Source organism: Dasypus novemcinctus, chromosome 16 (genome assembly GCF_030445035.2).
Source record: "Dasypus novemcinctus isolate mDasNov1 chromosome 16, mDasNov1.1.hap2, whole genome shotgun sequence".
Classification (NCBI taxonomy): Eukaryota; Metazoa; Chordata; class Mammalia; order Cingulata; family Dasypodidae; genus Dasypus; species Dasypus novemcinctus.
Genome location: NC_080688.1, coordinates 51,466,978 through 51,491,255, shown reverse-complemented (window position 1 = coordinate 51,491,255; position 24,278 = coordinate 51,466,978). Strand labels below are relative to the sequence as shown.

Sequence of the window (24,278 nt, the reverse complement as noted above, 5' to 3'; positions counted from 1 at the left end):
AAATAAGAGATTCTTAGTAGACAAGTAGGTCTAAGTAAAACAATTTGTTCATTTTGTTGTTGTTGTTATTAATTTACTTTTTCTATCTGGTTGCATCATCATCTTCTTTGCTGCACTGCTGTGTGCGGGAGCCTCCGTGCCGCACAGGGGCCGGCACCTCTGTGTGTGGCGTGCAGACCTCTGCCTCTCCCCACAGGTCTAGGATGACTTTTTTCATTTTTCACCAGGATGTCCTGGAGATTGACCCAGGTCCTCCATATGGTAAACAGGAGCTCAAGTGCTTCAGCCACAGCCGCGTCCCATGTTTGTTTTTAAGAAGTAAAGGATAATTGAGGAGGGAAACAGAAAAGGGAGGGGGAAAGGGAAAAAGCAAGAGTGAGCTTTCCTGGAGAGTTCGGGTGGATGTTATGTACCTAAGCAAAGGATGGCCTGTCTCCGAAATACATAATTAACTTTAAAAAGCAGAAAAGCTCAACTTCCTCAAAGAAAAAGACAGAATTTTTCAGGCCAGGTTAGTTCATGAAATTTATGCCAGGATGGTGGTATGGCCAAATGTCATTCTAACTGTAATCTCTCTAGGGAAAGAAACACTGGAGATGGAACTACGGGGATACCTATGACTTGCTCTGGCCCACAGAAATCTAGCACTGGGACGGTCATACAGCGGTAAGGATGTATGTGTGAAGAGGCTCTTTAAATACTAAAAGTGGGTATCAAAAGGGCTTCTTATACAGTGTGGAGGGAAAGGCAAATAGCAGTGAAATAGTTTTTGCATTTTTTAAATGGTAAGAATAGAATGACTCAAAAAGCAATTAAGGATATGAAAATTGTGAAAGAGAAAGGGCTATGTAACCAACTACATCACAATATTGATCGTTTTTATTTCTGCTAATATATTTTCTAATATTGGAGCCAAAAAGAATACCTAAAAAATAACTGGAGTAGAACTATCTGATTACCACCATGAGTTTAAGAATCAAATCTTAGGATAAGAAGGTTAAATGTAACTTGATTCTGAATAAAAAGGTGAGGGTAGTGCCCAATCCTGGAGAAAAGCAACACTTAAAAATACTTATCATTTTGTGCCTGCTTAGAATTATGCTAGGCACATGTTTTATTTAATCCTCACAACAACCCTATAAGGTTAAGTATTATTATGAATATTTTAGAAACCAAAATCTAAGGCTCAGAATATTAAATGAACTTATCAAGTTGATACAGCTGGGAAAGGGCTGGATCCAAGGTTCAATCAAACCCAGGTCTGCCTGACTTTGAAGCCTATCTTTTTATCCACAGCAAGAAATCTCAGATGAGAAATTCACTGAGAACAGTTAAGGGCTTTATCACCTGATCTGCAAACTTTAGAATCTCGTGTGTTAGGTTATTGGGTATATACAAACAATATGCTTCCCGATATGTTTTTAAAAAAACCATTAGTTTAAAATGCTTCTTAAGAACCAAAGCAATTGAATGCCCAAGTCCCACAGCTAAAATACACTGAGTTATCTACATGTAGAATGAAAAAGGTACGATTCTATGATCTGGGAGCACAAAAAAGTTGTTATTCCATAAATTTACTTTGTATCTAAAGGCTTTCTTGCAATAAGACTAAGAAATAGGTGTCTTCCTCTCAGCTATATAGAATTATGGACTCAGGACTGTTGGAGATTAGAAACTATCTAATCATGTCTCATTTTACAAAAAGGAAGCCATAGGAGGTTAAGAGATTATGGTTAGAAGCCACTATGTCCTCTAAAAATAGGGGAGAATCTTCATTATTAGACTATCTTTATAGCTTTTTGGCTTATAAATGAATCCCTAGACAATCTTTCCATCAGAGAATGTAAAGTTGTCAGGAAGTGCAAATGTCAGGGAATGAGTATCAGGGAATATTTCATTGCTTACAGCAATAACTGAGAAGTATTAGCTAGATAGAACTCTAAATAAATGTTGGAAGAGGAAGGATTTCAGAGTCTAATAAACTTAATTCCTACTAAATATGACGCTCCATTTCCTTTTGCATAAATTGAGAAAAATAACAGTCACTTCGGATAGGGGATATTAAATCTGTTGTTTTTACACCTGAAAATAACCTTCTGCAGTGGCAATTATATAACTTCTAATTTAACTGAGATTCATCCAACCTCTATCTTCATTACAAACCCTGAAACAGTAAAGTTGTATCAGCAGTGATGTGCATGCCAGTTAAGAGGTCAAACTGGGCTTATACAGGGTTTAGATAGCCTGTCTAGCTTGCTAAGTCTCCTTTTACTCATCGATAGAATAGGGACAATTATAGCACTTACTTCATACTTCTTTAATAATTGGTAGCTACTGACAACTTAGAAGATTAACTATGAAATCAAGTATCCTAAGCCCATAAGATTCTGCATGCTACACAACCTAATTAGGAGGTTTGCAAAGACAAGACATAAATATGCAGAATTAACTGTAGATTATTCTTTCAATCATTCATTAAATAAATTCTGGACTGCTTACCAAGTAAGACACACTGTGGGCATTGAGGAGATAATGGTGAGCAAATAGATCTAACGGAGTGTATAGTCTAATGGAGGAAGAGAGACATTACACAGACGAGTAAAGAATGAAAACTCTGGTGAGAACTGTGGAGTAGGAGAGTGTAGTCTGAGATGTGCTTCAAGGGACATGACCTGGTCTGGTAATCTCTAAATAAATCATATTTGGACTGAACTTTCAAGAATTAACTAGGTTGAAAAGGTGGTGGAAAAGAATGTTTCCCGGAGAACAATGTTCTAGGGAGAGGGAAGAGAATCAGTACAAGTAAAGGCCCATAGAAAGGAGGATAATACTTTGAACAAATTCAAAGAAGAAAAGTATGGTGATGGGCAAAAATATGAGGATGAGGTAGGAAGGGAGTAGTAGTTCAAGATGTGCCTGTAGATGGAGGCACGGGCCAGGTCATGCAGGACTCAGAGAAAGGGCTTTAATTAGAGAAGTGACGCGATCAGATTTACATTCTTAAGAGGCACAGTCTGCACATGCGATGTACAGGTAGGAAGGGGTGCGAGTGGACGAAGGGGAACTGTTACACCAATTAGTCTATTTCAGTAGTCTAGATGACAAATGATGGTGCCTTGGATGTGTCCCAGGACTAGGAACAAGAAACTTAAAAAATACAGGGCATAAAAAACAAAATAATCCATAACCTGGACAGCAAGACTTGCAATTAAAATCTTAAAACACAATGCCCTATGGTTCCCAACACCAGAAATGGTGACCCCCAGGCAGGAAGATAAAGGAGAATCAGACCCATGACCAGGATTCTAAGTGCATTCGGGATCCTGCTTGGTGACTAAGAGCCTCAGGTGGAGCAGTAAAGTAGACGTCTCCCTCCCACCAGTTTTCTTTCACAGACTTATATAGGATGCAATAATTAAGCAAGGCTGTGGATGAGGAAAGAGAAAGAGAACTGGTCTATATGGGTTTCTATGGCACTCTAGAGGTGTGGGGACATGCCCCTTTCTGACCAGGTCATAGCCTACAAAAGCTTACTGTTCCACTTAACCCTCTCAGACACTCAACAGAATGACAGAGGTATCAAAAGAGGAAATGGAAAATAACTCTTTTTACCAGAAAGAAAATCTCTCTCCTTGAGTAATATTTAATTTAGCTAATATCAACATATAAGTAACCCAAACACAAGTCACTTCCAGGATAGATGTTTGTATATTTCACTGCTTAACTTGGGCCAATTTTCTTAAAGAAGGATTAACTCCTTGGACACAAATTAACTATCAAGGCTTAAAACTCTATTGTCAATGGTAATTATTTCTTTAAGTTCAGTACTTGTCATTTACAATAGCTTTCTTCATATTTGACATTTAATTACATTATATATTATACTATTATTTCAATGTTTTAGATGATTATGAACTGTCTCCTTTCTTAGTTTGTAAGGTCCTGAGAAGGTAGGATTGAATCTTATTCTTCATTTGTACCTCTTACAATCTAGCAAAGTATTAAATTTAAATTGCTAACAATGTGTAAATTATCCCAATAATCGAGATACAAAATTTTATATTTAATCACTCTTTAATGCACATACTTAATATGGGCACAGGATGGAGAAGGTAAAACACGTAACTAAACCATCTTGGCATATGCAGTTAGGGAACAAGCAAGGAGATTGAAAATACTAGCAAAAGTGATTAAAATGATAGATCATGACAGTTAAGTCTGGTCAAAAAAGGAAGGAAAAGTAATAGAGAGTTATTTTCTGTAGTTTTCTTGAGATTTTCCTCCTTGGAACAGAAATATTGTGGAGAGCACATAACACTAAGATAGGCACTAGTAATAGAGGGGTTGTGAGGAAAAAAGACTGGGTAGTACTGGGTCCTCTTGAGTTTAACAGGTTTCTTTACCAATGAACTAAGCCGAGCCTTTTTTATACTATTTTGCAATGTGAGAAAGAATTCAGAATAAACAGTGTTGGCCCAAGGTAAATTTAATTAATATATCCTTTCCCAAAAGAGTGTTTTATGAAACAGTTTGGGAAATACTAAACTTTTGAAAAATTCTGAGATTCGTGGAAGGATATTTGGGCTGAGTCACTACAGATTCACTATGAGAAGGTACACCATACCTTTTCATAAGTTCTTTCCTAATTCTTTTATGTTACCTAGCCAAGATCAATCCAGAAACTTGGAAATGGAGAAAATGGGGGAAACCTAAGAAGAGTCAGGAAAACTAAGGCTCACCCAGCTAAGATTCCTTTTTGTTATCAAAGATACTTCTGACCAAACATGGAACTAAGTTTCTCCATTCATTGCTCTAAGTAGGATCCAGTTTCTCTCTCCATTGACTCAGGGTTGCAGCTTCCCAGAGAGAATATCCTAACAAAATTACACAGGCTTTTTCACTGTTTGACATAAACGTTTACATTATATAGCATTATTGTTTTTAAAACAAGATTAAGATGTGACATAAATGAAATGCTAATTGAAGTAATATTTTAAGTTTCAAAAAGTTATAATTTTTTGCCCACATGAATGAGTTCAAATGCTTGAAATATTTTAGGATAAATTAGAAGTTGGTATAAATTCATCAGGTTAATATTACAGTAATTATATTTTTTCACCTTGACAAAATTTGTAAGTGTATTATTGGCATTAAAATTAAAAATTTACCTCTTTCACTGGCATCATCTACCAGAACAATTTCTTCTAGCATGTGTCTTGGTGAGCGACTAATGACACTATGAACAGTTCGCAGAAGTGTGCTCCAAGCCTCATTGTGGAAAACAATCACCACACTTGTTGTAGGAAGATTATCTGGATACACCTTTGTTTTACACCTAGAGGCAAAGCAAAGTCTTTATAAAAAGTGATTGTTAAATAGCTTAAGTTTTGGTTAACATTACAAGTATAATAAATAGTACCTAGTTAAAAGTTACACATTTAGGTTAAAATTATTTTAAAGATGCACCTCTTCCTGATAAATCATTTCTATTCATTCATTTTACTGGCAAATTTAGTGGGCTATATTATCAATCCTGAAATGAATTGTGTTTCAAGAATCCAAGTAAATGAAAAGCCTAAAGCCACTAATGTTTACACATTTAAGTAATCTAGAAAATATGTATACACCTCCCACAAAGGAAGAGAATTAATATTTATTGAGTTCCCACCAGGCACTTAAGCTTCCTAATAATTCTGTGAAGTAGGTACTACTAGCCACATTTCACAGATGAGAAATGGAGAACCTGGAGACAGTGAGTGAGCATCAGGGCCTACTGAAGACTTCACAGTTGATGCTCTTCTGGCCAAACTCAGGGCTGCCTCCTCCATTATAAGTATCATATGTATCTTGCTTAATAAAGACTATTTATGTCCAAAAATGCAGTGACCAGAAAGAATAAACACACGCAAATTAATTGTTAGACAATGTGGTCTCTTCTTCCAATCTTACTAGCTAGATTGGATTACTAGATAACAGATGATTGGATAACAATAACAGGCAATAAATACCAGTTTTGTTTTGTTTTGTTTTTTTAGGTATGGGGCCAAGAATTGAACCTGGGATCTTGTATGTGGGAAGCTGGTGCTCAACCATGAGCCACATTGGCTCCCTGAGTTGGTTTTTTCATTTGTTTGCCTACAATTTGTTTTTTTGTTTTGTTTTTAGGAGGCACCAAGAACAAAACCTGGAACCTCCTATGTGAGAAGCAGGTGCTCAACCACTTGAGCCACCTGGGCTCCCAATAACCAGTTACTAAAGAATGTGTTTCAGAATATAAGCACTTCTGAAGCATGCACATAATAGTGCCCATTTAGGTATTCCCAATTGTTAACTCCTGATCCAGCCTTCTCTTTCTACCCTATTTTCCTGCTCTCTCTCAAACTTCTCAAACCTTGTGTTGTCTCCAATCTCGTCTACTGTCATACAGCAATGGGAGTGGAGAAAGGGAAGGAGGAGGAAATGAGAAAAATATCAACAAAATCCTTCTCCTGAAGTTGCCACAACACTGCTGAAAGCTCCACCCTAGAGCTACTGGTTGGCCATTACAAGAAAAGGAAAAGAGAAGGGAAAAAGATAGCAAAGCTAAAGGGTTGGAAGAAAAAGAAATGGAAGGAGAGTTTACTGTAGGGCCCGGTCAATACCTGTCCCTCCTCTCTCTCGGGAGAAGAGGAGAAACAAATAGCTTCCATGTCCATCACTCAATTCAGTTTCTGCCCCTTTCACTCTCCTTATCATTCCCAAGTGAGTCCTCCTTTCACAGCATGGTTCCTATCTCCTTTTACCTCACTATCTATCCACCCACCGAAAAGCCCCTTAGTCTCAACTTCCACTTCACTTGGCACTTCACCCTCACTCTAAGCTCCCACATATTTATCCCAAGATCCACTAAAAGACCTGACACAGCCTGCCACCTCTCTGCGGCTCAGGGTCTCCAAGCCAGGGTAGAGAGGTTGGCCAAAAATACTAGAGGAAGGAAAATGTATCCTTAGTGTTCCAATCAATATTTCTGAAAACAGTTTCCTCTCAAAGCTATGTTCTAAATGGTGGCTAGATTCTATATGCACCCTTAGTGCTCATGCCCAGGAGAGCAGGTCAGAAGTGTGCACTGGATGCAAAAGAAAGAGTCCCAAGAGAAGTCTTCTCTTTCTGGTCAGAGGAACGAGAAAGGGGTTGCCTAAGGGTCACAGGTATTACTATCTCTTTTCTCTTCCCTCCTACTCTGGCAATTTTGAGAAACACTTGTTCGGGGTAGTGGGTTCCACTGGGGTAAGGGCGATTGCAAGTGTGTGAGTCTGCATATCAGAATGACCAGAGCAGTTTTTTTATTTTGTTTTAGTTTTTCTTTTGATTAAAGTTATACATGTACAGAGTTTAAAGAATGAAACACACCTCCAAAGCTTGCGAAAAAAGCTGTCAACCCACCTTTCTGCCTCTTCTCCTTCAAAGTGACCACTTTCGATTCTTTCACTTGTTTCTCTTGGTATTTACTTCCATAATTCTAAATAACTTGTCTTCGTTTTTACTTCCTTGTTCTTTTTAGCTTCAGGTATTATCTGTTGACTTCCTACTATAGAATATGAGGAATTATTTCACTCCTACCCTCATTGTAACACATACACTTGCTAGTCCCTCAATCTCTAATGCAGTTACAGCATAAGTGTATCTACATCATTATTTACTGTTTACATTAGGACTATGTAAAACACTTTTTCCTTTTCCATATAGTGCCCTGCCCCCACTTCACTCTGGGATTTTTTTCCTTTTGCTTAATTTTCTATGTTTTTTTCACTAATTTAAACCCAGACTCTCAGATATAATCTCAATTAAATCTTACAAAGTCTCTCTGGGAGTATTCTGGGCTAGCTGACACTCTGTACCACTGTCCTCCACGCTCTTCCTTCACCACTGTTCCAGGGATTCTCTTATCTCTTACACATCATATGTCCTGTTTTCTATATCCCATATTTTTCTCTTCCTTAGTTTACTCCCTTGTTTTGTCAGAGTACGTCCTATAGTAATCGCCTGAGAAAGGGTTTTTCAAACCACATCATCACTACCATAGTAAGCTATGTTATTAACGGGAGTGATTATTTACTGGAGTACACCTGCAGGTGACTGAAAATCTCTGGTTTTTAAACAATGATTGAAAATACAAGTAGTTTCATTTATGTTGTTATACACAGCCCTAATTAAAAGATGGCCTGCATAATGAATATTCTTGTTATAAGTGAAAGGATTACTGGATAAACTTTTGATGTATAAAACTCACAATGTGGTCTGAGAGTTGGCCTGAGTGTTTGCCTGAGTGGTTCAGTGGTATTGTTGGAAAAAAGGAGATTATTAAAGTTTGCTGAGGTGATATTTGGCTGACAGGGAGCTGTACAGAACATATGTCCAGGGTGCACGGTAATGTTTGGATATACTCATAGTGGCAACAATTAAAAACCACAGCAGGGGGGGTACTGGGTTCCTGGCCAATGGTGCTCTGTCGTGGTCCCTAGCGGAGCAGCGACAGTCTCGCAGGTACAGCGGCGGGGACCGGGAGGGAGTGAGGGTTCAACAGTGAGCCCCTGATGCTAATGACTATGCTTGTGAGCTGATAAGCCTAAAATAAGAACAAGGCCTAGAGCAACATTGTGCCTGGGAATTTCCTCCTGTCAGCCTTCATGTTACTCAAATGTGGCCAGTCTCGAAGCCAAACTCAGCATGTAAATGCAATGCCTTCCCCCCAGCGTGGGACATGACACCCGGGGATGAGCCTCCCTGGCACCGAGGGACCACTATCAACTACCAACTGATGATGCAACTGGAAAATGACCTTATACGGAAGGTTCAATGTGGATCAGCAGAATATCCCTGTCTACATAAAATAACATGACTTTAAAATGCTGTTTGACCTAAAGTAAGGGGGAAATGGAAAAGAGAAATGAGTTTATATGGCTACGAGTTTCTAAAAGAGTCTGGAGGCTGGCAGAAGGATTGCCCTCATGCACAACTGAGCAGAGTCAGAAAGACAGATAAAGCAGATACAACCCCCAGATATCGGTTCCTTTGAGGGCTAAAGAGACCCATGGGAGATATGGTCATGGCCGATGGGGTTAACTACCAGGTCAGATGGCCCCTTTTTGGAACTGATGTTTATGTGTGATGAATCTGGACTCAGATGGGATCTTCCTTCATAAGACTTTCATGCTGAGGTGATGGAGGTGCAGTTAATGTTGGGGTTTAAGATATGTTTAGGGGATTTGAATCTCTGGACTGACAATGTGATAGCCAGGTCCTGAGCCTCAACAGACTCCAGCACCTACAATGTGATTTATTGGACTTATCACACTCAGCTAAGATGGAGTTGAAGAAGGACAACCACCACACCATGGAGCCTAGAGTGATTACAACTGAAAGTGGGAGGATTGCATCCAACATCCATGTGGAATCTGAGCCTCCTCTTGACATAGAGGTGCAATGGACACAACCAATCCAATGTCCACATAGAAGAGGTGGCATTGGATTGGGAAAGTGGACGTGGTGGCTGATGGGTATGGGGAAAGGCAGGAAGAGATGAGAGGTGGAGGCGTCTTTGGGACATGGAGCTGCCCTGGATGGTGCTTCAGAGGTAATCACTGGACATTGTAAATCTTCACAGGGCCCACTGGATGGAATGGAGGAGAGTATGGGCCATGATGTGGACCATTGACTATGAGGTGCAGAGGTGCCCAAAGATGTACTTACCAAATCCAATGGATGTGTCATGATGATGGGAACGAGTGTTGCTGGGGGGGGGGGGGGGGGAGAGGTGGGGTGGGGGGTGGGGTTGAATGGGACCTCACATATATATTTTTAATGTAATATTATCACAAAATCAATAAAAAAAAAAAATTGAAAAAAAAAAAAAAAAAGTTTGCTGAGGATACTGTTCATCTCAGCAAGATGGGTGTACCAGAGAATCAATCCACAAAAACACCTAAAATTTCAGGAGTGCAGAACAACAAAAGTCCCTTGATAACTATTATTGCTCTTATTTTTTCATTGCTTTAAGTCCCACTTCTAACTCTCTCAGGAAACCAGTCTAAAAGGTCTTGCTGACTGGTTTTTAACTAAAACTGAAACTGAATTAAGAGTGTTAGATGCATTATCCCACTTATTCTTACAACAGTCCTAAAGCAGGTATTACTATCTCAATGTTACAGCTGAGGAAGAAGCTATGGCTTAGAAAGACGAAGTAGTTTGCCCAAGATCACACCAGTATGTGGCAGAACCGCAAGTAGAATTCCTGTCTGACTCATGATAAAACATATGCCTTTCATCAATCATCTATACATATGCCAAAGATTATAGTGTGAAAGAAGAGCCAAGAACAGAGGAGTGGATTTACTGATATTCTACTATAAAACTATTGTGACAAGTAATAGAAGAAATTTTAGCATCGAGGTGGAGAAAGTGGCCACAGTAGCTGCTGAGGGCAGGGAGAGGGTAGAAGTGATGTGATGTGGGGGCATTCTTGGGATTTTGAGTTGTCCTTAATGATACTGCAGGGTCAGATGCTGGACTTTATATATTCTGCCATAACCCAATGAATGTACTGGGGGAAGTGCGAACTGCAGGGTAAACTATTATCTGTGTAGTGCAGCTGTGTCCACCGAGTGCGATGAGTGTGCTGCAATGATGAGGGAGGTTGTTGGTGTGGGAGGACTGGGGGGGGGTATACAGGAACCTCTTATATTTTTAGTGTAACTTTTGTGTGTGTGATGTATATATCTTCAAAAAAATACAATTTACAAAAATGATGTGGTGGGGGAGGGGAGTGGGTTATATGGGAAACTTATGTTTTTTGTTTTTTTATGTTTTTTAATGTAATATTCCTTGTAATCTATTAACTTTAATTTTAAAAAAACATATTGCATAGAAAAAAAAAAACAGAGGGATTTTCAAGAAGATTCCACTTCAAGATGAATTTGCACATGTATTCCAGTCCTATTATCTGTGTCCCTTTGAGCTATAACTTTCAACATATTATTTGTGGTCCACTGAAATTAGTCTGTCACTGGCATTTACCAATGACAATTTAGTATTTCATAAGATATCTGGCTACCTGCCAGGCAGAGTTTTGCCCGTCACAAAATTTCTCTTCTGTGTTTGGCAAAGTATTTGGCAAACTTACAAAATGTCTCCTCTGTAATCTTCCTTGCAGCTCATGCAGACAAGATCACCTAAGGTCTAACCATAAAAGAGATGTAGACATAGCACCTAATTAAGAGCACATGCTTGTCACTGAGCACATGCTATGTCGGTGAGACCTAAATTACACTTGGGTCACCTACGAACTACAGTTTAGGCAAATATCTCACTAAATCTAAGTATCTCCATCTGTAAATGACATCGCACCACTACTCTGCTAACTGCTTGAATATGACAATATATATAGAGCTTGGTACACAGTAAGCATTCAATAAATGGTATTATTATTATTTAAACACCAAAGACTAATTATATAGGAAAGAACTGGTATACTGGGTGACTGGTAATTTGTCATATTCCTTGCCTAAGCTCACGTATTACAAAAGTTATTCACTGATTGTCACTTAATTTAACTTTAAAAGTGGAACTGTGTCATTCTTTCTTCCAGTTTCTTTCAGAATATGTGCCCTTGAAGACCCTATAAGATAGTGAAAGTTCCAGGCAGGCACAGGATGATCTGGACACTGCCAGCTATACCACCAGTTAAGACCATGCCTTAGAACACAAAAGGCTTTCTTGCATTCAGAAAAGGAGGTGAAGAAGGTGCCTCCTAAGGCTGTCCCACATTACTTATCTTTTTCACCTCTGGGCACTGGTGTGGTCGGAAAATCACCTGCTGATCAGCTTTGTCCAGTTTAGGGATAATTAGATAAATATAAATCTGATATCTCTCAATTAAGATTTCATTGTGAATGCACTTCGGAGGTTGGGAATGGAAGAACAAATTTGTTAGCTTACATGAATATCCCACTACAGAAGAATGGGTAACAAGTGACAAGTATATTATACATTAATGAAATGAACTACATGAAGCACTTAAGAGAACTTAGATAGGAATATAACAAAAACTTATTTTTGTTTTTACACATAGTATTTTCCCAAGGAAATATTATCATGGACAAAGTGATCATAAAAGGAATAAGTATACTTTACTTTACTTATATAAAAGGTATAAGTATAAACATAGATTAGATTTCTCCACAAATCGAGAAGCACTATAACTAACCCTGAATATATAAAAGCAATAGAAAGACTATATATGTATAAAAGGACCACTTTCAAATAAAACCAGTTATACATCAAACGTAGAAATATATATAATATAAATATACATTTATAAATTGCATATGCGTAATTTATGTGATTTACAAAATTAAATCAGGTCTCAATTATAAACGTACTGTTCTTTTGGGAGAAAATTAGACATGATACCAGCAGAAATTTTGTTAAGAAAAAAATTTAGAGCATTAAGCAAATATTTAAAACAGTTAAAGCATTGGTATTAAAGCAGTTAGAAATTAACCAATTTCAGCTTTCATATAAGACTCATAATATATTTCTATTAGAACAAAACTTATTCTGATGAATCACCTCTGTTCCAAATAATGAACAGAATTAAACAGCCACACTCAAATACAAGATAAATACCTATGCAGACCAGAGACAGAAGCAGTTAAGCATTTGTTTCCTTCTGTGGAAAGGGAAGAAAATATGCTCCAGGTGGGCTGGGGATAAAGTCAGGCTGATTATTTGAAGCCAGGGGCTGCAGGAAGACTAGAAAAGAAGGGTCTCCATCTGAGGCTGCAGACAGAGAAAGGCCTTTGGTGGTGAACAGAACCTTCCCATCAGAAACTGCTCAACAGCTCAGTGAATAAATCCAAACTACCCTCAATATCACAGCAGGATGAGAGTGGAGCAGACCATGTAGATGCAGCCATAAGATGGGCAGATGAGGAGGAGCAAGCGTGGGAGGGTGGCGGGCATCAACCCACCAATGGAGCGACAGCAACAACAACAACAAAAAGCTTCCCTCTCCAAAAGAGCCTGCAAAGAAAAATCTCAAATCACAGGAAAAATTAAAAGCTAAGAAGGTCTACTGCCACTGAATTGTGTATTTAAAATGGTTAAAATGTCAAATTTTGTATAATTTATATGTTAGCACAATAAAATTAAAACAAAAATGAAAGTCAACAAAACAAACTGGAACATAAACTGACTCCAGTAAGTATCATTTTATGGAACCATCTAAGTATGTTTAAGTATGCTTAGGATGCCTTAAGAGCTAAATTAATAACTTCCATTTTAAAAGAATAAAAATTTTAAACCAAAAAAAAAAAATACTGCAAAAGGAAAAAAAAACAACAGATCACTGAAATAAAGAACTAGACAGATTGAAAACCCTGAACACAGGAAAAAAATGAACAAATATGTAATAATAGTGACAGCTAACATTTATTGAGTCCATACTATGTGACAGGAAGTATTCTAAACACTTTGTAAGTATTAACCAATTTAATCACAATAACAATCCTTACTTTCCTTATTTTACAGATAAGGATCCTGAAGCACAGAAAGGTTGAGTAGGTTGTCCAGAGTCACACACCCAGTAATGGCAGAGCCAGACCTGGATTTTGTCACTCTAAAGATATTAATGAGAAACTCACTTAAGAGACATTTCAAAAAGGAACAAAGGAAGGGAAAAAAATAAGATCAAGAGGAAAAAAATAGATCAAGAGGCTCTAGTATACACACAGGAATAGTTCTAGAAGAATATATTGGAGGGAATGATAAAGAAGCAATATTTGAGATTACAGCTGGGAATGTTCCAGGACTGAAGAATGATATGAGTGCTCAGATCAAAGTTACACTCTAAGCAGCGAGCATGTGGATAAGGAGAGATAAATCTATACCCTGACAGATAATTACAATGTTCCGAGGTTTGTAACATTAAAGGAATAAAAATGAAATAAACAGCTTGCAAATCAGGGGGAAACTTGAATACTAAAAGCTTTGTCAATTGGAACTATGTCAATCAGCAAAGCAAAAAAAGAGGGAAAATGATAGAAAAATCTGGTAAGCAGAAAATAAGATTTATTAGGGTGAACTTGATGAAACCATCATTTTCTATGTCAAAAATAGTTGAGTATCATTGATTTCATATGGTTCAATCTAAAAGAAAGAAGTCCAAATATGTCAATAATCATAATAAATGTAGATGTATAAACTCACCTATTAAAAAACAAAGTTATTACAGTGAATTAAAAATATAAAATCTAGCCATATGCTAATAAGAGATATACCTATAACAAAATCATACAGATAGCTGAAAATAAAGAAAATAAAATAGAAAAAATATATATTAGATATACCAGGGAAATGTTAAACAAACCAAAGGGGGTAGCAATATCAAAACCACATGCAAAAAAGTTAATAAGAATACAGTGAACACTGCATTTAAAAACTAATGATATACTGGAATCTAAGCCTCCTCTCGATATAGAGGTGGAGTGGACACCACCTCCCACCCCAGGGCCCACAGAATGGAGGAATAAAATATAGATTAGAGTGGACCTACTGATATTCTACTATAAAACTTTTGTGACTAATAATAGAAGAAATTGTATCATTGATGGGGAGAAAGTAGCCACAGCAGTTGCTGAGGACAGGCAGTGGGAAGAAGAGATGTGATGAGGGGGCATTTTTGGGACTCTGGAGCTGTCCTAAATGATAGTGCAGGGTCAGATGCTGGACATTATATATCCTGCCATAACCCACTGAATGTACTGGGGGAGAGTGTGAACTACAGAGTAAACCACTACCCACACGGTACAACAGTGCTCCAAAATGTGTTCGCCGAGTGCGATGAGTGTGTCACAATGATGGAGGAGGTTGTTAGTGTGGGAGAAGTGGGGTGGGGGGATGGGGGGTATACGGGAACCTCTTATATGTTTTTTATAATGTAACCTTTTTTGTGATGTACGTATCTTCAAAAAAATACAATTTACAAAAATGATGGGGGTGGGGGGTGGGGGATGGGTTATGGGAACCTCTGTTTTTTTTAATGTAACATTCTATGTGATCTATTAACTTTAATAAAAAAATAAACTAATAGGAACAGTCAAAAAAAACTAATGATATACTATGAAACATATTAAATACATACACAGATGCAACTTTGAAAAATATGAAGTATAAACTAACAGAATGAGAAATGGAACAGTCAAATCCACAATCACAGTGGGAGACTTTCAAATTCAACTTTATCGAATCTAACAGATCATGCACACTAAAACTGAAAACAGAAGTAACAGGCAACAAACCAATGTTATTTTTGAGTGCAGAAGAAACTTTAAAACAACTGATAATTTTTTATATCACAAAAGAGGTTTCAAAAAATTTCAAATAGGTATTAAACAGATCATTTTCTCTGAACCATGATATTAATCTAGGAATCAGTATTAGAAAACGAAAAAATCAAAAGGAAAAAGAAATGTACCCAAGTTCCCACTGCTTTCTGGCTAACTAAAACCTCTGACTTCTAAACCTTTCTACCATGCTCGCTTGGAATTGATAATTATCGTCATTAGTAAAACTCCCTACATTCACAATCCCTTCTCTACCATTCCCTTCATCTTCTAGTACTAATTTAAACATGGCTGGGGAAACGTGGCTTTTCTTCCACATTCCATGTACCATTGAGTCTGGAGGTAGAATGTCTTGTTCCTCATTGCAGACCCAAGACCACTGTTTTCCCCTCTTCCCTAAGAAGACTGAGGTCCTTGAAAAACATGCCATCAGAAGTTACCATCCCTCCTTATTACAGTCATCTCATCTTCCTATCAATTTTATCACTACTCCTATCATCACATTCTTGGTCAGTTCAATATCCATGTAGTCAGTTCATCAATACCCAATTTCAAGATCTCTGTTCTGCTTTCCCCTCCTCCAGTGAAATTATTCACAGTATATCTCACCCATTTACTTTCATGCGATACACCCAGACCCTGTCATTACTGATAATCACAATTTTAACCATCCTACTTGCATCATCACCATCCCAGCCCTGTATTGTTCCAGCTTGCTCTAATAACCCCACTTCAACAGACCTTTTGCTCATTGAGGACTCCAATTCAGACCCTTCCATCTTCTTACTTCCATTACGATCTTGTCTTTCATTTCCACTACTCTGCTTAGATCTATGCTCTTTATTACAATCACCACCCTGTACCTTCTTATTCCTCTATCACACTTGCCTGGCAAAACTACAACCCTATGGTATGGCTAGAGAAAAACATAAGACCATGCTGAATAGTCTCTTTAAGTTTATGACCACAAACTTCAAGCAGGCCCTCAGTACTATCCAGTAGTCCCATTTCCTAATTAATTTACTAGGTACTCCTTCAAGCTGTTGCACATCTTTCCAAAACTCTCTGCTACCTCTCCCTTCCTCCTAACTCCAAGTGTTAACCTTGTTTCCAATTTCACTGAAAAAGTAAAAGCCAACAGATAAGAATTTCCATACCCCCATCTATACATTTACCATCCTACAGGCATCTCTGGTCATAAATATTGTGCTTTTTCTCACTACACAATGACTACATTATCCCTGCACCTATCTAAAGTCAACTACATCTCATCTCAACTACTTAAGTTCAAAGCTTGGCTTTTCCAGGTCTTTACATTCCTAATTACAATTGAGAATCAACTTGTCAAAGAACACACACAACCACACAGAGTTAAGATTGGGACCACACAATCTACAAATCAATTCATAAGAGACCGAAATTAGATTAGAGGTTACCATGGGCTAGGGAGAGGGGGACATGAGGATTTATTGCTTAATGGGTACAAAGTTTTTGGGCTGATGAAAATGTTTTGGTCATGGATGGTGTAAATGTAATTATTGCCACTGAACTATATACTAATTAAAACAGTTACAATGGCAAATTTTATGCTTTTTATATATGTTAATACAATAAAATTTTTTTTTTAAAGAATTTCTTTTTGCCACATGGACACTGGCTTGCCACGCAGGCACATTTTCTCTTCTTTTTCACCAGGAGGCCCCAGGGATCGAACCCAGGTCCTCCCCTATGGTAGGTGGAGACTTATCACTTGAGCCCCATCTACTTTCCCAATAAAATTTAAAAAAAAAAAACCACACTGGAAAGCAGATGTGGCTCAACTGATGGAGTGTCTGCCTACGATATGGGAGGTCCAGAGTTCAATACCCAAGGCCTCCTGACACGTATGGTGAGCTGGCCCATTCGCAGTGCTGATGCATGCAAGGAGTGCCATGCCATGCAGGGGAGCCCCGTGTAGGCGAGCCCCACATGCAAGGAGTGCACCCCGCAAGGAGAGCTGCCCTGCATGAAAAAAGCACAGCCTGCCCAGGAGTGGTGCCGCACACAGGGAGCGCTAACACAGCAAGATGATGCAACAAAAAAAAAGAGGTGCAATTTCCCAGTGCCGCCTCACAAAGGAAGCAGACGCAGAAGAACACGCAGTGAATGGACAGAGAGTGCAGACAATGGGGGGGAGGCGGGAGGAACGGGAGAGAAATAAATAAATCTATTAAAAAAAAAGCAAAACACATTAACCTTGCTAAGAAACACTAATTCTAATCTTTTATAATTCTTTTGGGTTTTCATTACATGCAATCATATCAACTACAATTAAGTTTTATTTCTTCCTTTCCAATCATTATAACTGTTCATGTATTCCCCCTTGTCTCTTTATACTGGCTAAGACCTCCAGTATGACACAAAAAAGTAGTGATAATGGGCATCTGTGTCATGTTCCAGATCTCAAAAGGAAAGCTTTCAAAATCACTTTTAAATACTGATATGTGCTGTAAGGTTTCCTTGGGGGATTTTTTTGTTTTTGTTTTTGTATAATACAAGCCTTTCATCAGATTAAGGAATTTCCCTTCTATTTCCTAGTTCTTAAGGGTTTTTATCATGACCATTAACAAATTCTATCAAACCCTTTTCCTCTATCTACTGAAATGATGTTTTTTTCCCATGTCAAGGTAGAAAATTTATACAATTTTAAAACATTATACCAACCCTATATGCCTGGAATAAACTAATTTGGTTTTAAGATATTATTCATTATATTGCTGGATTCAGGTGACTAACATTTTGTTTAGAATTTTACATCTATGTTTATGAGTAAGATTGGTCTGGCTTTTCTGTAAAGTCCTTGTCAGATTTTCATCTCAAGATCATGCTTCTTAGTTATGAACACAGATGTGTAAATGTTTAAATCATTCGTTCTATTTATCTAATAGTTATAGTACCATACACCCTCTATTTCTTATTTGTGTTAGTTTTATTAAGCCATATTTTTCTAGGAATTTGGTAATTTCATCTAAAATTTTTAATTAATTTAGATGTTTATGATATTCACTTATAATCTTTTAAATGTCTGTTGTATGTTTAGTGCTATACTCATTCTTGATATTTGTTATTTAGAAAAGGACTTTTCAATTTTGTTACTCTTCAAAGAACTAAACTTCTGCTTTGTTGAGCTTCTCTAACTCTGATTTTCTTTTATTAATTTCTATTCTTTGTAATATATTATCTTGTAAAGATCTAGTTCTGTAATGATGTCATCTTTTTATTCCTTACATGGGTTATCTGTGCCTCCTCTTTTTAATTACTTGATTGGTCAACTTTATTAGTTTTTTTCAATATACCAACTTTTGTGTTTTTATTTCTCTATTACATTCTTATTTCCTAAGTTTCCACTCTTTAAGTTTCTACTCCTTTTATTTGTTTTGATTCTAACTTTCTGTTCTCTTTCTAATTTCTTAAAATGGTTAGTCCACTAATTCTCCATTTCCTTTATTTTAAAAATTATAGGCATTTAAGTCACATATTTTTATCTAAGGATAGAACTTGTTGCATCCCACAAGTTTTAGATTTATTTTTATTTATTTTGAAAATTTATTTCTCTCCCCTCCCCCCTTCCCCCCCCCCCATTTGTCTGCTCTCTATGTCCATTCGCTGTGTGTTCTTCTGTGTCCACTTACATTCTTGTCAGCGACCCAGGAATCTGTGTCTCTTTTTGTTGCGTCATCTTGTTGTGTCAGCTCTCCGTGTGTGCAGAGCCATTCTTGGGCAGGCTGGACTTTCTTTTGCACTGGGCGGCTTTCCTTACAGGGCACACTTCTTGTGCATGGGGTTCCCCTACCCCTGCATGGCACGGCACTCCTTGTGCACATCAGCACTGCACGTGGGCCAGCTCCACACGGGTCAAGGAGGCCCTGGGTTTGAACCCGGACCTCCCATGTGGAAGGTGGACGCTCTATTCATTGAGCCAAGTCCGCTCCCCCACAAGTTTTAAAACGTAGTACTTTTATTATCAATTATAATAAAATATTTAATGCAGTTAATACTTTTTGCCTTCCCCTCCAGTAGTTCCCCTCCCACCAGCCGCCCCTCCCTGCAGCTGTCACCACCGCCTTACCAGCTTTTAGCCCCAGGACCCTGCCAGGCCCCTTCCATCCTGGGACCAAGACCTGCACCCAGACTCTAGCCTTCCTTGGAGCAGCCCAGCTGAGAGAACAGAAAAAATATATAATAATATAGGTCCTTCATTGTTTCTTTGGCAATGTCTGCAGGTATATGTTGTTCTTTTACCCTAAATGTCTTAACTTTTTGGATGTCTGTCTCTTGTAATAATATATATTTGTCTTTTTTTTCCCTTAACCAGTCTAACAATTTCTGTCATTTAAACAAGACCTTTAGTCAATTTCATATAATTATTGATATATTTCAGTTTAAAATCTACTGCTTTATGCAAAAAGAAATAGCTTCATTTTTCTTTTCTTTTTTTTGGATTTACTTTTTTTAATTCCCACTTTCTCCACTCTTTTAACTTTCAACTTCCTTTGGTGGTTACCTTAGAGATTACAACATATATCCTTGATTTCTTAAAGTTGTATACTAATTTGTATTTTTACCCATTTCTTGACAATACAAAATCTTACAAACATTTAACTCTTTATTCTTCACCCAAAGAAAATGCTTTTGTTCCATAATTTTATAGATATTTTAAATCCTATAAGATATTGTTTTATACAGCTGATATCAATTTACCTACATATTTGCCATTTCTATTGCTGTTCCTTCTTTTCTATATCTAACCATGCCATGTAGGGTCAGCTTCTTTATGCCTAAAGAGTATCCTTTGGTATATTTCAGTGTAGGTGGCAAATTCTCTCAGTTTTTATCTTAAAATTTCTTATTTTTAAAAGGATATATTTGCTGGGTATAGAATTTTACATCAGTATTTTAAAAGATACCATGCTATTTATCTTTTGACATCCCCTTCTTTTCTTCTGAGAGGTCAGCTGTCAGATTTAATACTGCTTCTTTAAAGATAATTTTCACTACCCCCCCACCCCCAGGTTATTTTTACAATATTTTTCTCTAGAGAGTTTTGTTTTCCAATGGTTTTATTATGTTCTCAGGTATAATGTGACTATCATCTTACTTGAGGTTTATTAGACTTAATGATTTTGTTCCTTAATGTCTTTCATCAGTTTGGAAAATTATCAACCATTATACTTTGTAGTTTTTCTACTGTTCTCTTTCTTTTCCTTATGTCTGGAACTATAGTTTATCAACAATTTTGGACTTCTCAATGTATCTCCTATCTCTCTCTTTTTTCCTTCTTCTTTATTTTGTTATTGTTTTGTTCTTATTTCCTATACCTCTTAACCGTATTTTCCATCCTTTCAACTCTCAATAGTCTGGATAATTCCTTCTGATGTTAATTCAGTTCACTAATTCTCTCTTCATCTGTGTCTAACTTACTGCTAAACCTATTCATTGAGCTTTTAATTTTTATTATTGAACTTCCCCAGTTCCAGAATTTCCATTTCGTTATTTTTTAATAAGTTCCAGTTCTCTGTTGAAATTCTCAATTTTGTCTTTAGTATCTTTGAACATATAAAGTACTATCATTATAAAGGCTGTGCCTGATAACCCCATTACCTATAACCCTTTTTGGTATATTTCCATTGTCTATTATTTTGTTTTCTTTCATGCTGTCTTATTTCCTCACATGCTTTCAATTCAATTTCAGGGATTGAGATGATTTGAAGTTGGGCTTCAGTCACAGTGAGACTTGACATATTTCAATTTCAAGCTTATGTTCCTAAAATAAAATCATGAGTGAAGGGACTATCAGATCTCCTGACACGCACATGCACTTGATAGGTTCTGGACTCCACTTTCCCCACCTAGCACCAAAAGACTGTCAAAAGTACTACTGCTTTTGGACTCAACAGATGTCTCAAAGTACAAAATGGCCTTCAAATATCTGGCTCACTTTGTGTTTCCATCTTCTCCCACATCTTGCCTCTCTATTTTTTCAGTGCCTTCTAAAAAGCTCTGGATGCTTCCAGGTAGATGATTTTTACATTTTTTTCTAGCTTTCTAGTTGCCCTCAATTGGAAAGTTGATCCAAATCGCCTATAGTAAGATCACCATTACAGTAAGCATAAGTCTTCCCCATTAAAAAAAAAAAAGATTTATTTACCCCCCTCCCACCCCACCTTGCACTTGCTGTCTGCTCCATTCACTGCATGCTCTTCTGCATCTGCTTCGTCTTCTCTTCTCATCTTCTCTTTAGGAGGTACCAGGAACTGATCACAGGACCTTTCACGTGGGAGAGGCACTCAATTGCTTGAGCCACCACAGCTCCCTGGGTTGTGTCTCTCATTTTTTCTCCTCTCTTTTTTTCTGTGTGGTGTTATCTTATTGCATCAGCTCTCTGCACCAGCCAGCTCTCCATGAGGTCCAGCTTGTCTTCACTAGGAGGCCCAGGGAATAGAACCCTGGACCTCCCATATGGTAGGAAGGAGCCCAATCACTTAAGTCACATTCGCTTCCCCCCAACATTCTTTTAAATCAGGGTTTCATCCCTCACTATTCCACAGAAAGAATTTTTGTACAATTCCCAACAACCTTCATGTACCAAAATCTAATGGTAAATTAAGAGACCTCATCTTATTTAACCTTTCAGCAGCATTTGACACAGTTCATCATTCTCTCCCTGAAACATTTTGCTTAGCTTCGTAGGCACCACACACTTCTATCTTCCCCCTACCTTACTTTTTCTTTTGCTAGACCTTCCTCCTCTTCTCAATCTCCAAGAGCTGGAATGTTTCCGGGCTCAAATCATCTGTACTATTTTTCATCTCATCCACTTCCTGGGTGAACCAGTCCCATGTCTTTAAATTCTCCTGTCCCAATAACCACCATACTTATATCTTAGCTTCAACCTCTTCTCAGAACTCCACCCATACATAAATACATCCTAAGAATTCTTGATTTCTCTCCCTATATTTCTACCTTTCTCTTCTTTCCCATCTTGGTAAATACCAGCATAATTCACACACTTGCTCAGGTCTGAATTCTTAACTCCTCCTTTTCATTTTACTTGATAAACACCCTAAAAGGTTGAAATTTCAAAAATGCAGTCAGAATCTGAGCCCTTCTTCACCTATTCCAGCCTAGTCTATGTCACTATTATCTCTCATTTAAGAAAACTACTAGAGAGTTTATAGCAGTTTGATATGGTTATGAATTCCAAAGCAGATATTGGATTATGTTTGTAATCTGGTCGGTACCTGGGCATGATTAAGTTATGATTAGGGCTTTGACTGGGCCACATCATTAGGGCATAGCAAAGGCATGGCAAAGGACAGAGTTGAGGGTTTCTGATATTGAAGTTCTGATGTTGAAGTTTTGATGTTGAAGTTTTGATGTTGGAGTTTGATGCTGAAGTCTTAAGCTGGAGCCCCAGGAAGTCAGCATGCAGAGGAAAGAGAAGCAAGCCGGGGAAGAGAAGACCTAAGCCAGGAGAAGAACACAGAAGAATAGAGATGGCTACTTAGACATGGCAGAAACCCCAGGGAGAGAGACAGAGCCATTCCCTTGATAGTCTACAGCTGACCTTGTGGAAAGAGGCAAAGTCCAGAGAGCATCATAGTCTACAGCTGACCTTGTGGAGAAAACAGAGGAGCTGAGCCCAGAGGAACCCAGGAAGGCTGAACCCTTGCAGACATCGGCAGACATGTTGCTCCAACACGTGGAAATAGACTTTGGTGAGGGAAGTAACTTATGCTTTATGGCCTGGTATCTGTAAGCACCTACCCCAAATAAATACCCTTTATAAAAACTAACCAATTTCCGGTATTTTGCATCAGCACCCCTTTGGCTGACTAATACAAACTCCTTATTGGTCTTTTCCTTATTTGTCCTCCAACAGTAGATTCGCTACATTGCAAAGAATCATTCTTCTCAAGCATCAATTAAATGTTATTCACTTATTCTCAACCCTCTAATGACTTCCCATATGTGGGGGCAGGAATCATAAGTCTTTGACAAGATCTATGTGTTATCTGCTTAATCAATTTCCTTCATTTTCAGCTCAGACCTTTCCTTTTAAAACAATGACTTGGTCCCCTTATCATTCTCTATTCCTTTACTGTACTTTATTTTCTATCATAACACTTAATGTTTTGTACATTTATTGCCTTTCTCTCTTACTAGAATTTAAGTTCCATAAGAGGAGGGACTTTGGCCAATGTTTACCACTGCCTTCCCCAGTGCCTGGAACAGTGGATAGCACATAGTAAACATTCAATAAATATTTATTGAATAAATGAACATATTTTATATCAATAAATTTGAAGAGCAAATTAAATGCATAATTTTCTAAAAATATATATATATCTTAACAAAATTGACTCAGGAATAGCTCTAAGACTGAAGAAACTATTTATTAAAATTAAACCAGTAGAGGGAAGTGGCTGTGGCTCAATTAGTTGGGTTCCCGTAAACCATACAAGAGGCCCTGGGTTCGCGTCCCAGGGCCTCCTTGTGAAGGCAAGGTGGCCCTTGCGCCATGAAGAGATGATGGCCCGTGCACCACAGGGAGCTGGCACAGCAAGATGATGCAGCAAAGGGAGACAAGCAGATACAGAAAAAAATGTGCAGTGAGGACACAGAGAAGAGGCAACAAAGAACGGAACAAGCCACGAGGGGGGTAACAGATAAATAAATTTTTAAAAAATTAAACCAGTAGAAAACCAACAAGATGGCAGCGGAGTAAGGAGCTCCTAGAGTCAGCTCCTGCTAAAGGGCAGTTCGCAAACACCCAGAGCTCTCTGGAGCTAGCTGAAGCACCTGTTTGGGAGCTCCAGGAGATCAGGAGAGCATCCTGCAACATCCTTGAAGGAGTGG

At 37.9% G+C, this 24,278-nt stretch overlaps 1 protein-coding gene across 4 annotated transcripts in view; it reads right to left on the bottom strand.

Moving 5' to 3' along the window:
• Positions 1–24,278, bottom strand: part of GALNT1 (polypeptide N-acetylgalactosaminyltransferase 1) — a 165,089-nt gene that overhangs the window by 46,689 nt on the left and 94,122 nt on the right. For all 4 annotated transcript variants that reach the window (XM_058277142.1, XM_058277143.2, XM_058277141.2 and 1 more), the window contains one exon: positions 5,169–5,335. In XM_058277142.1, the coding sequence (XP_058133125.1) occupies positions 5,169–5,335 (167 nt within the window). The remainder of the gene's footprint in view (positions 1–5,168; positions 5,336–24,278) is intronic.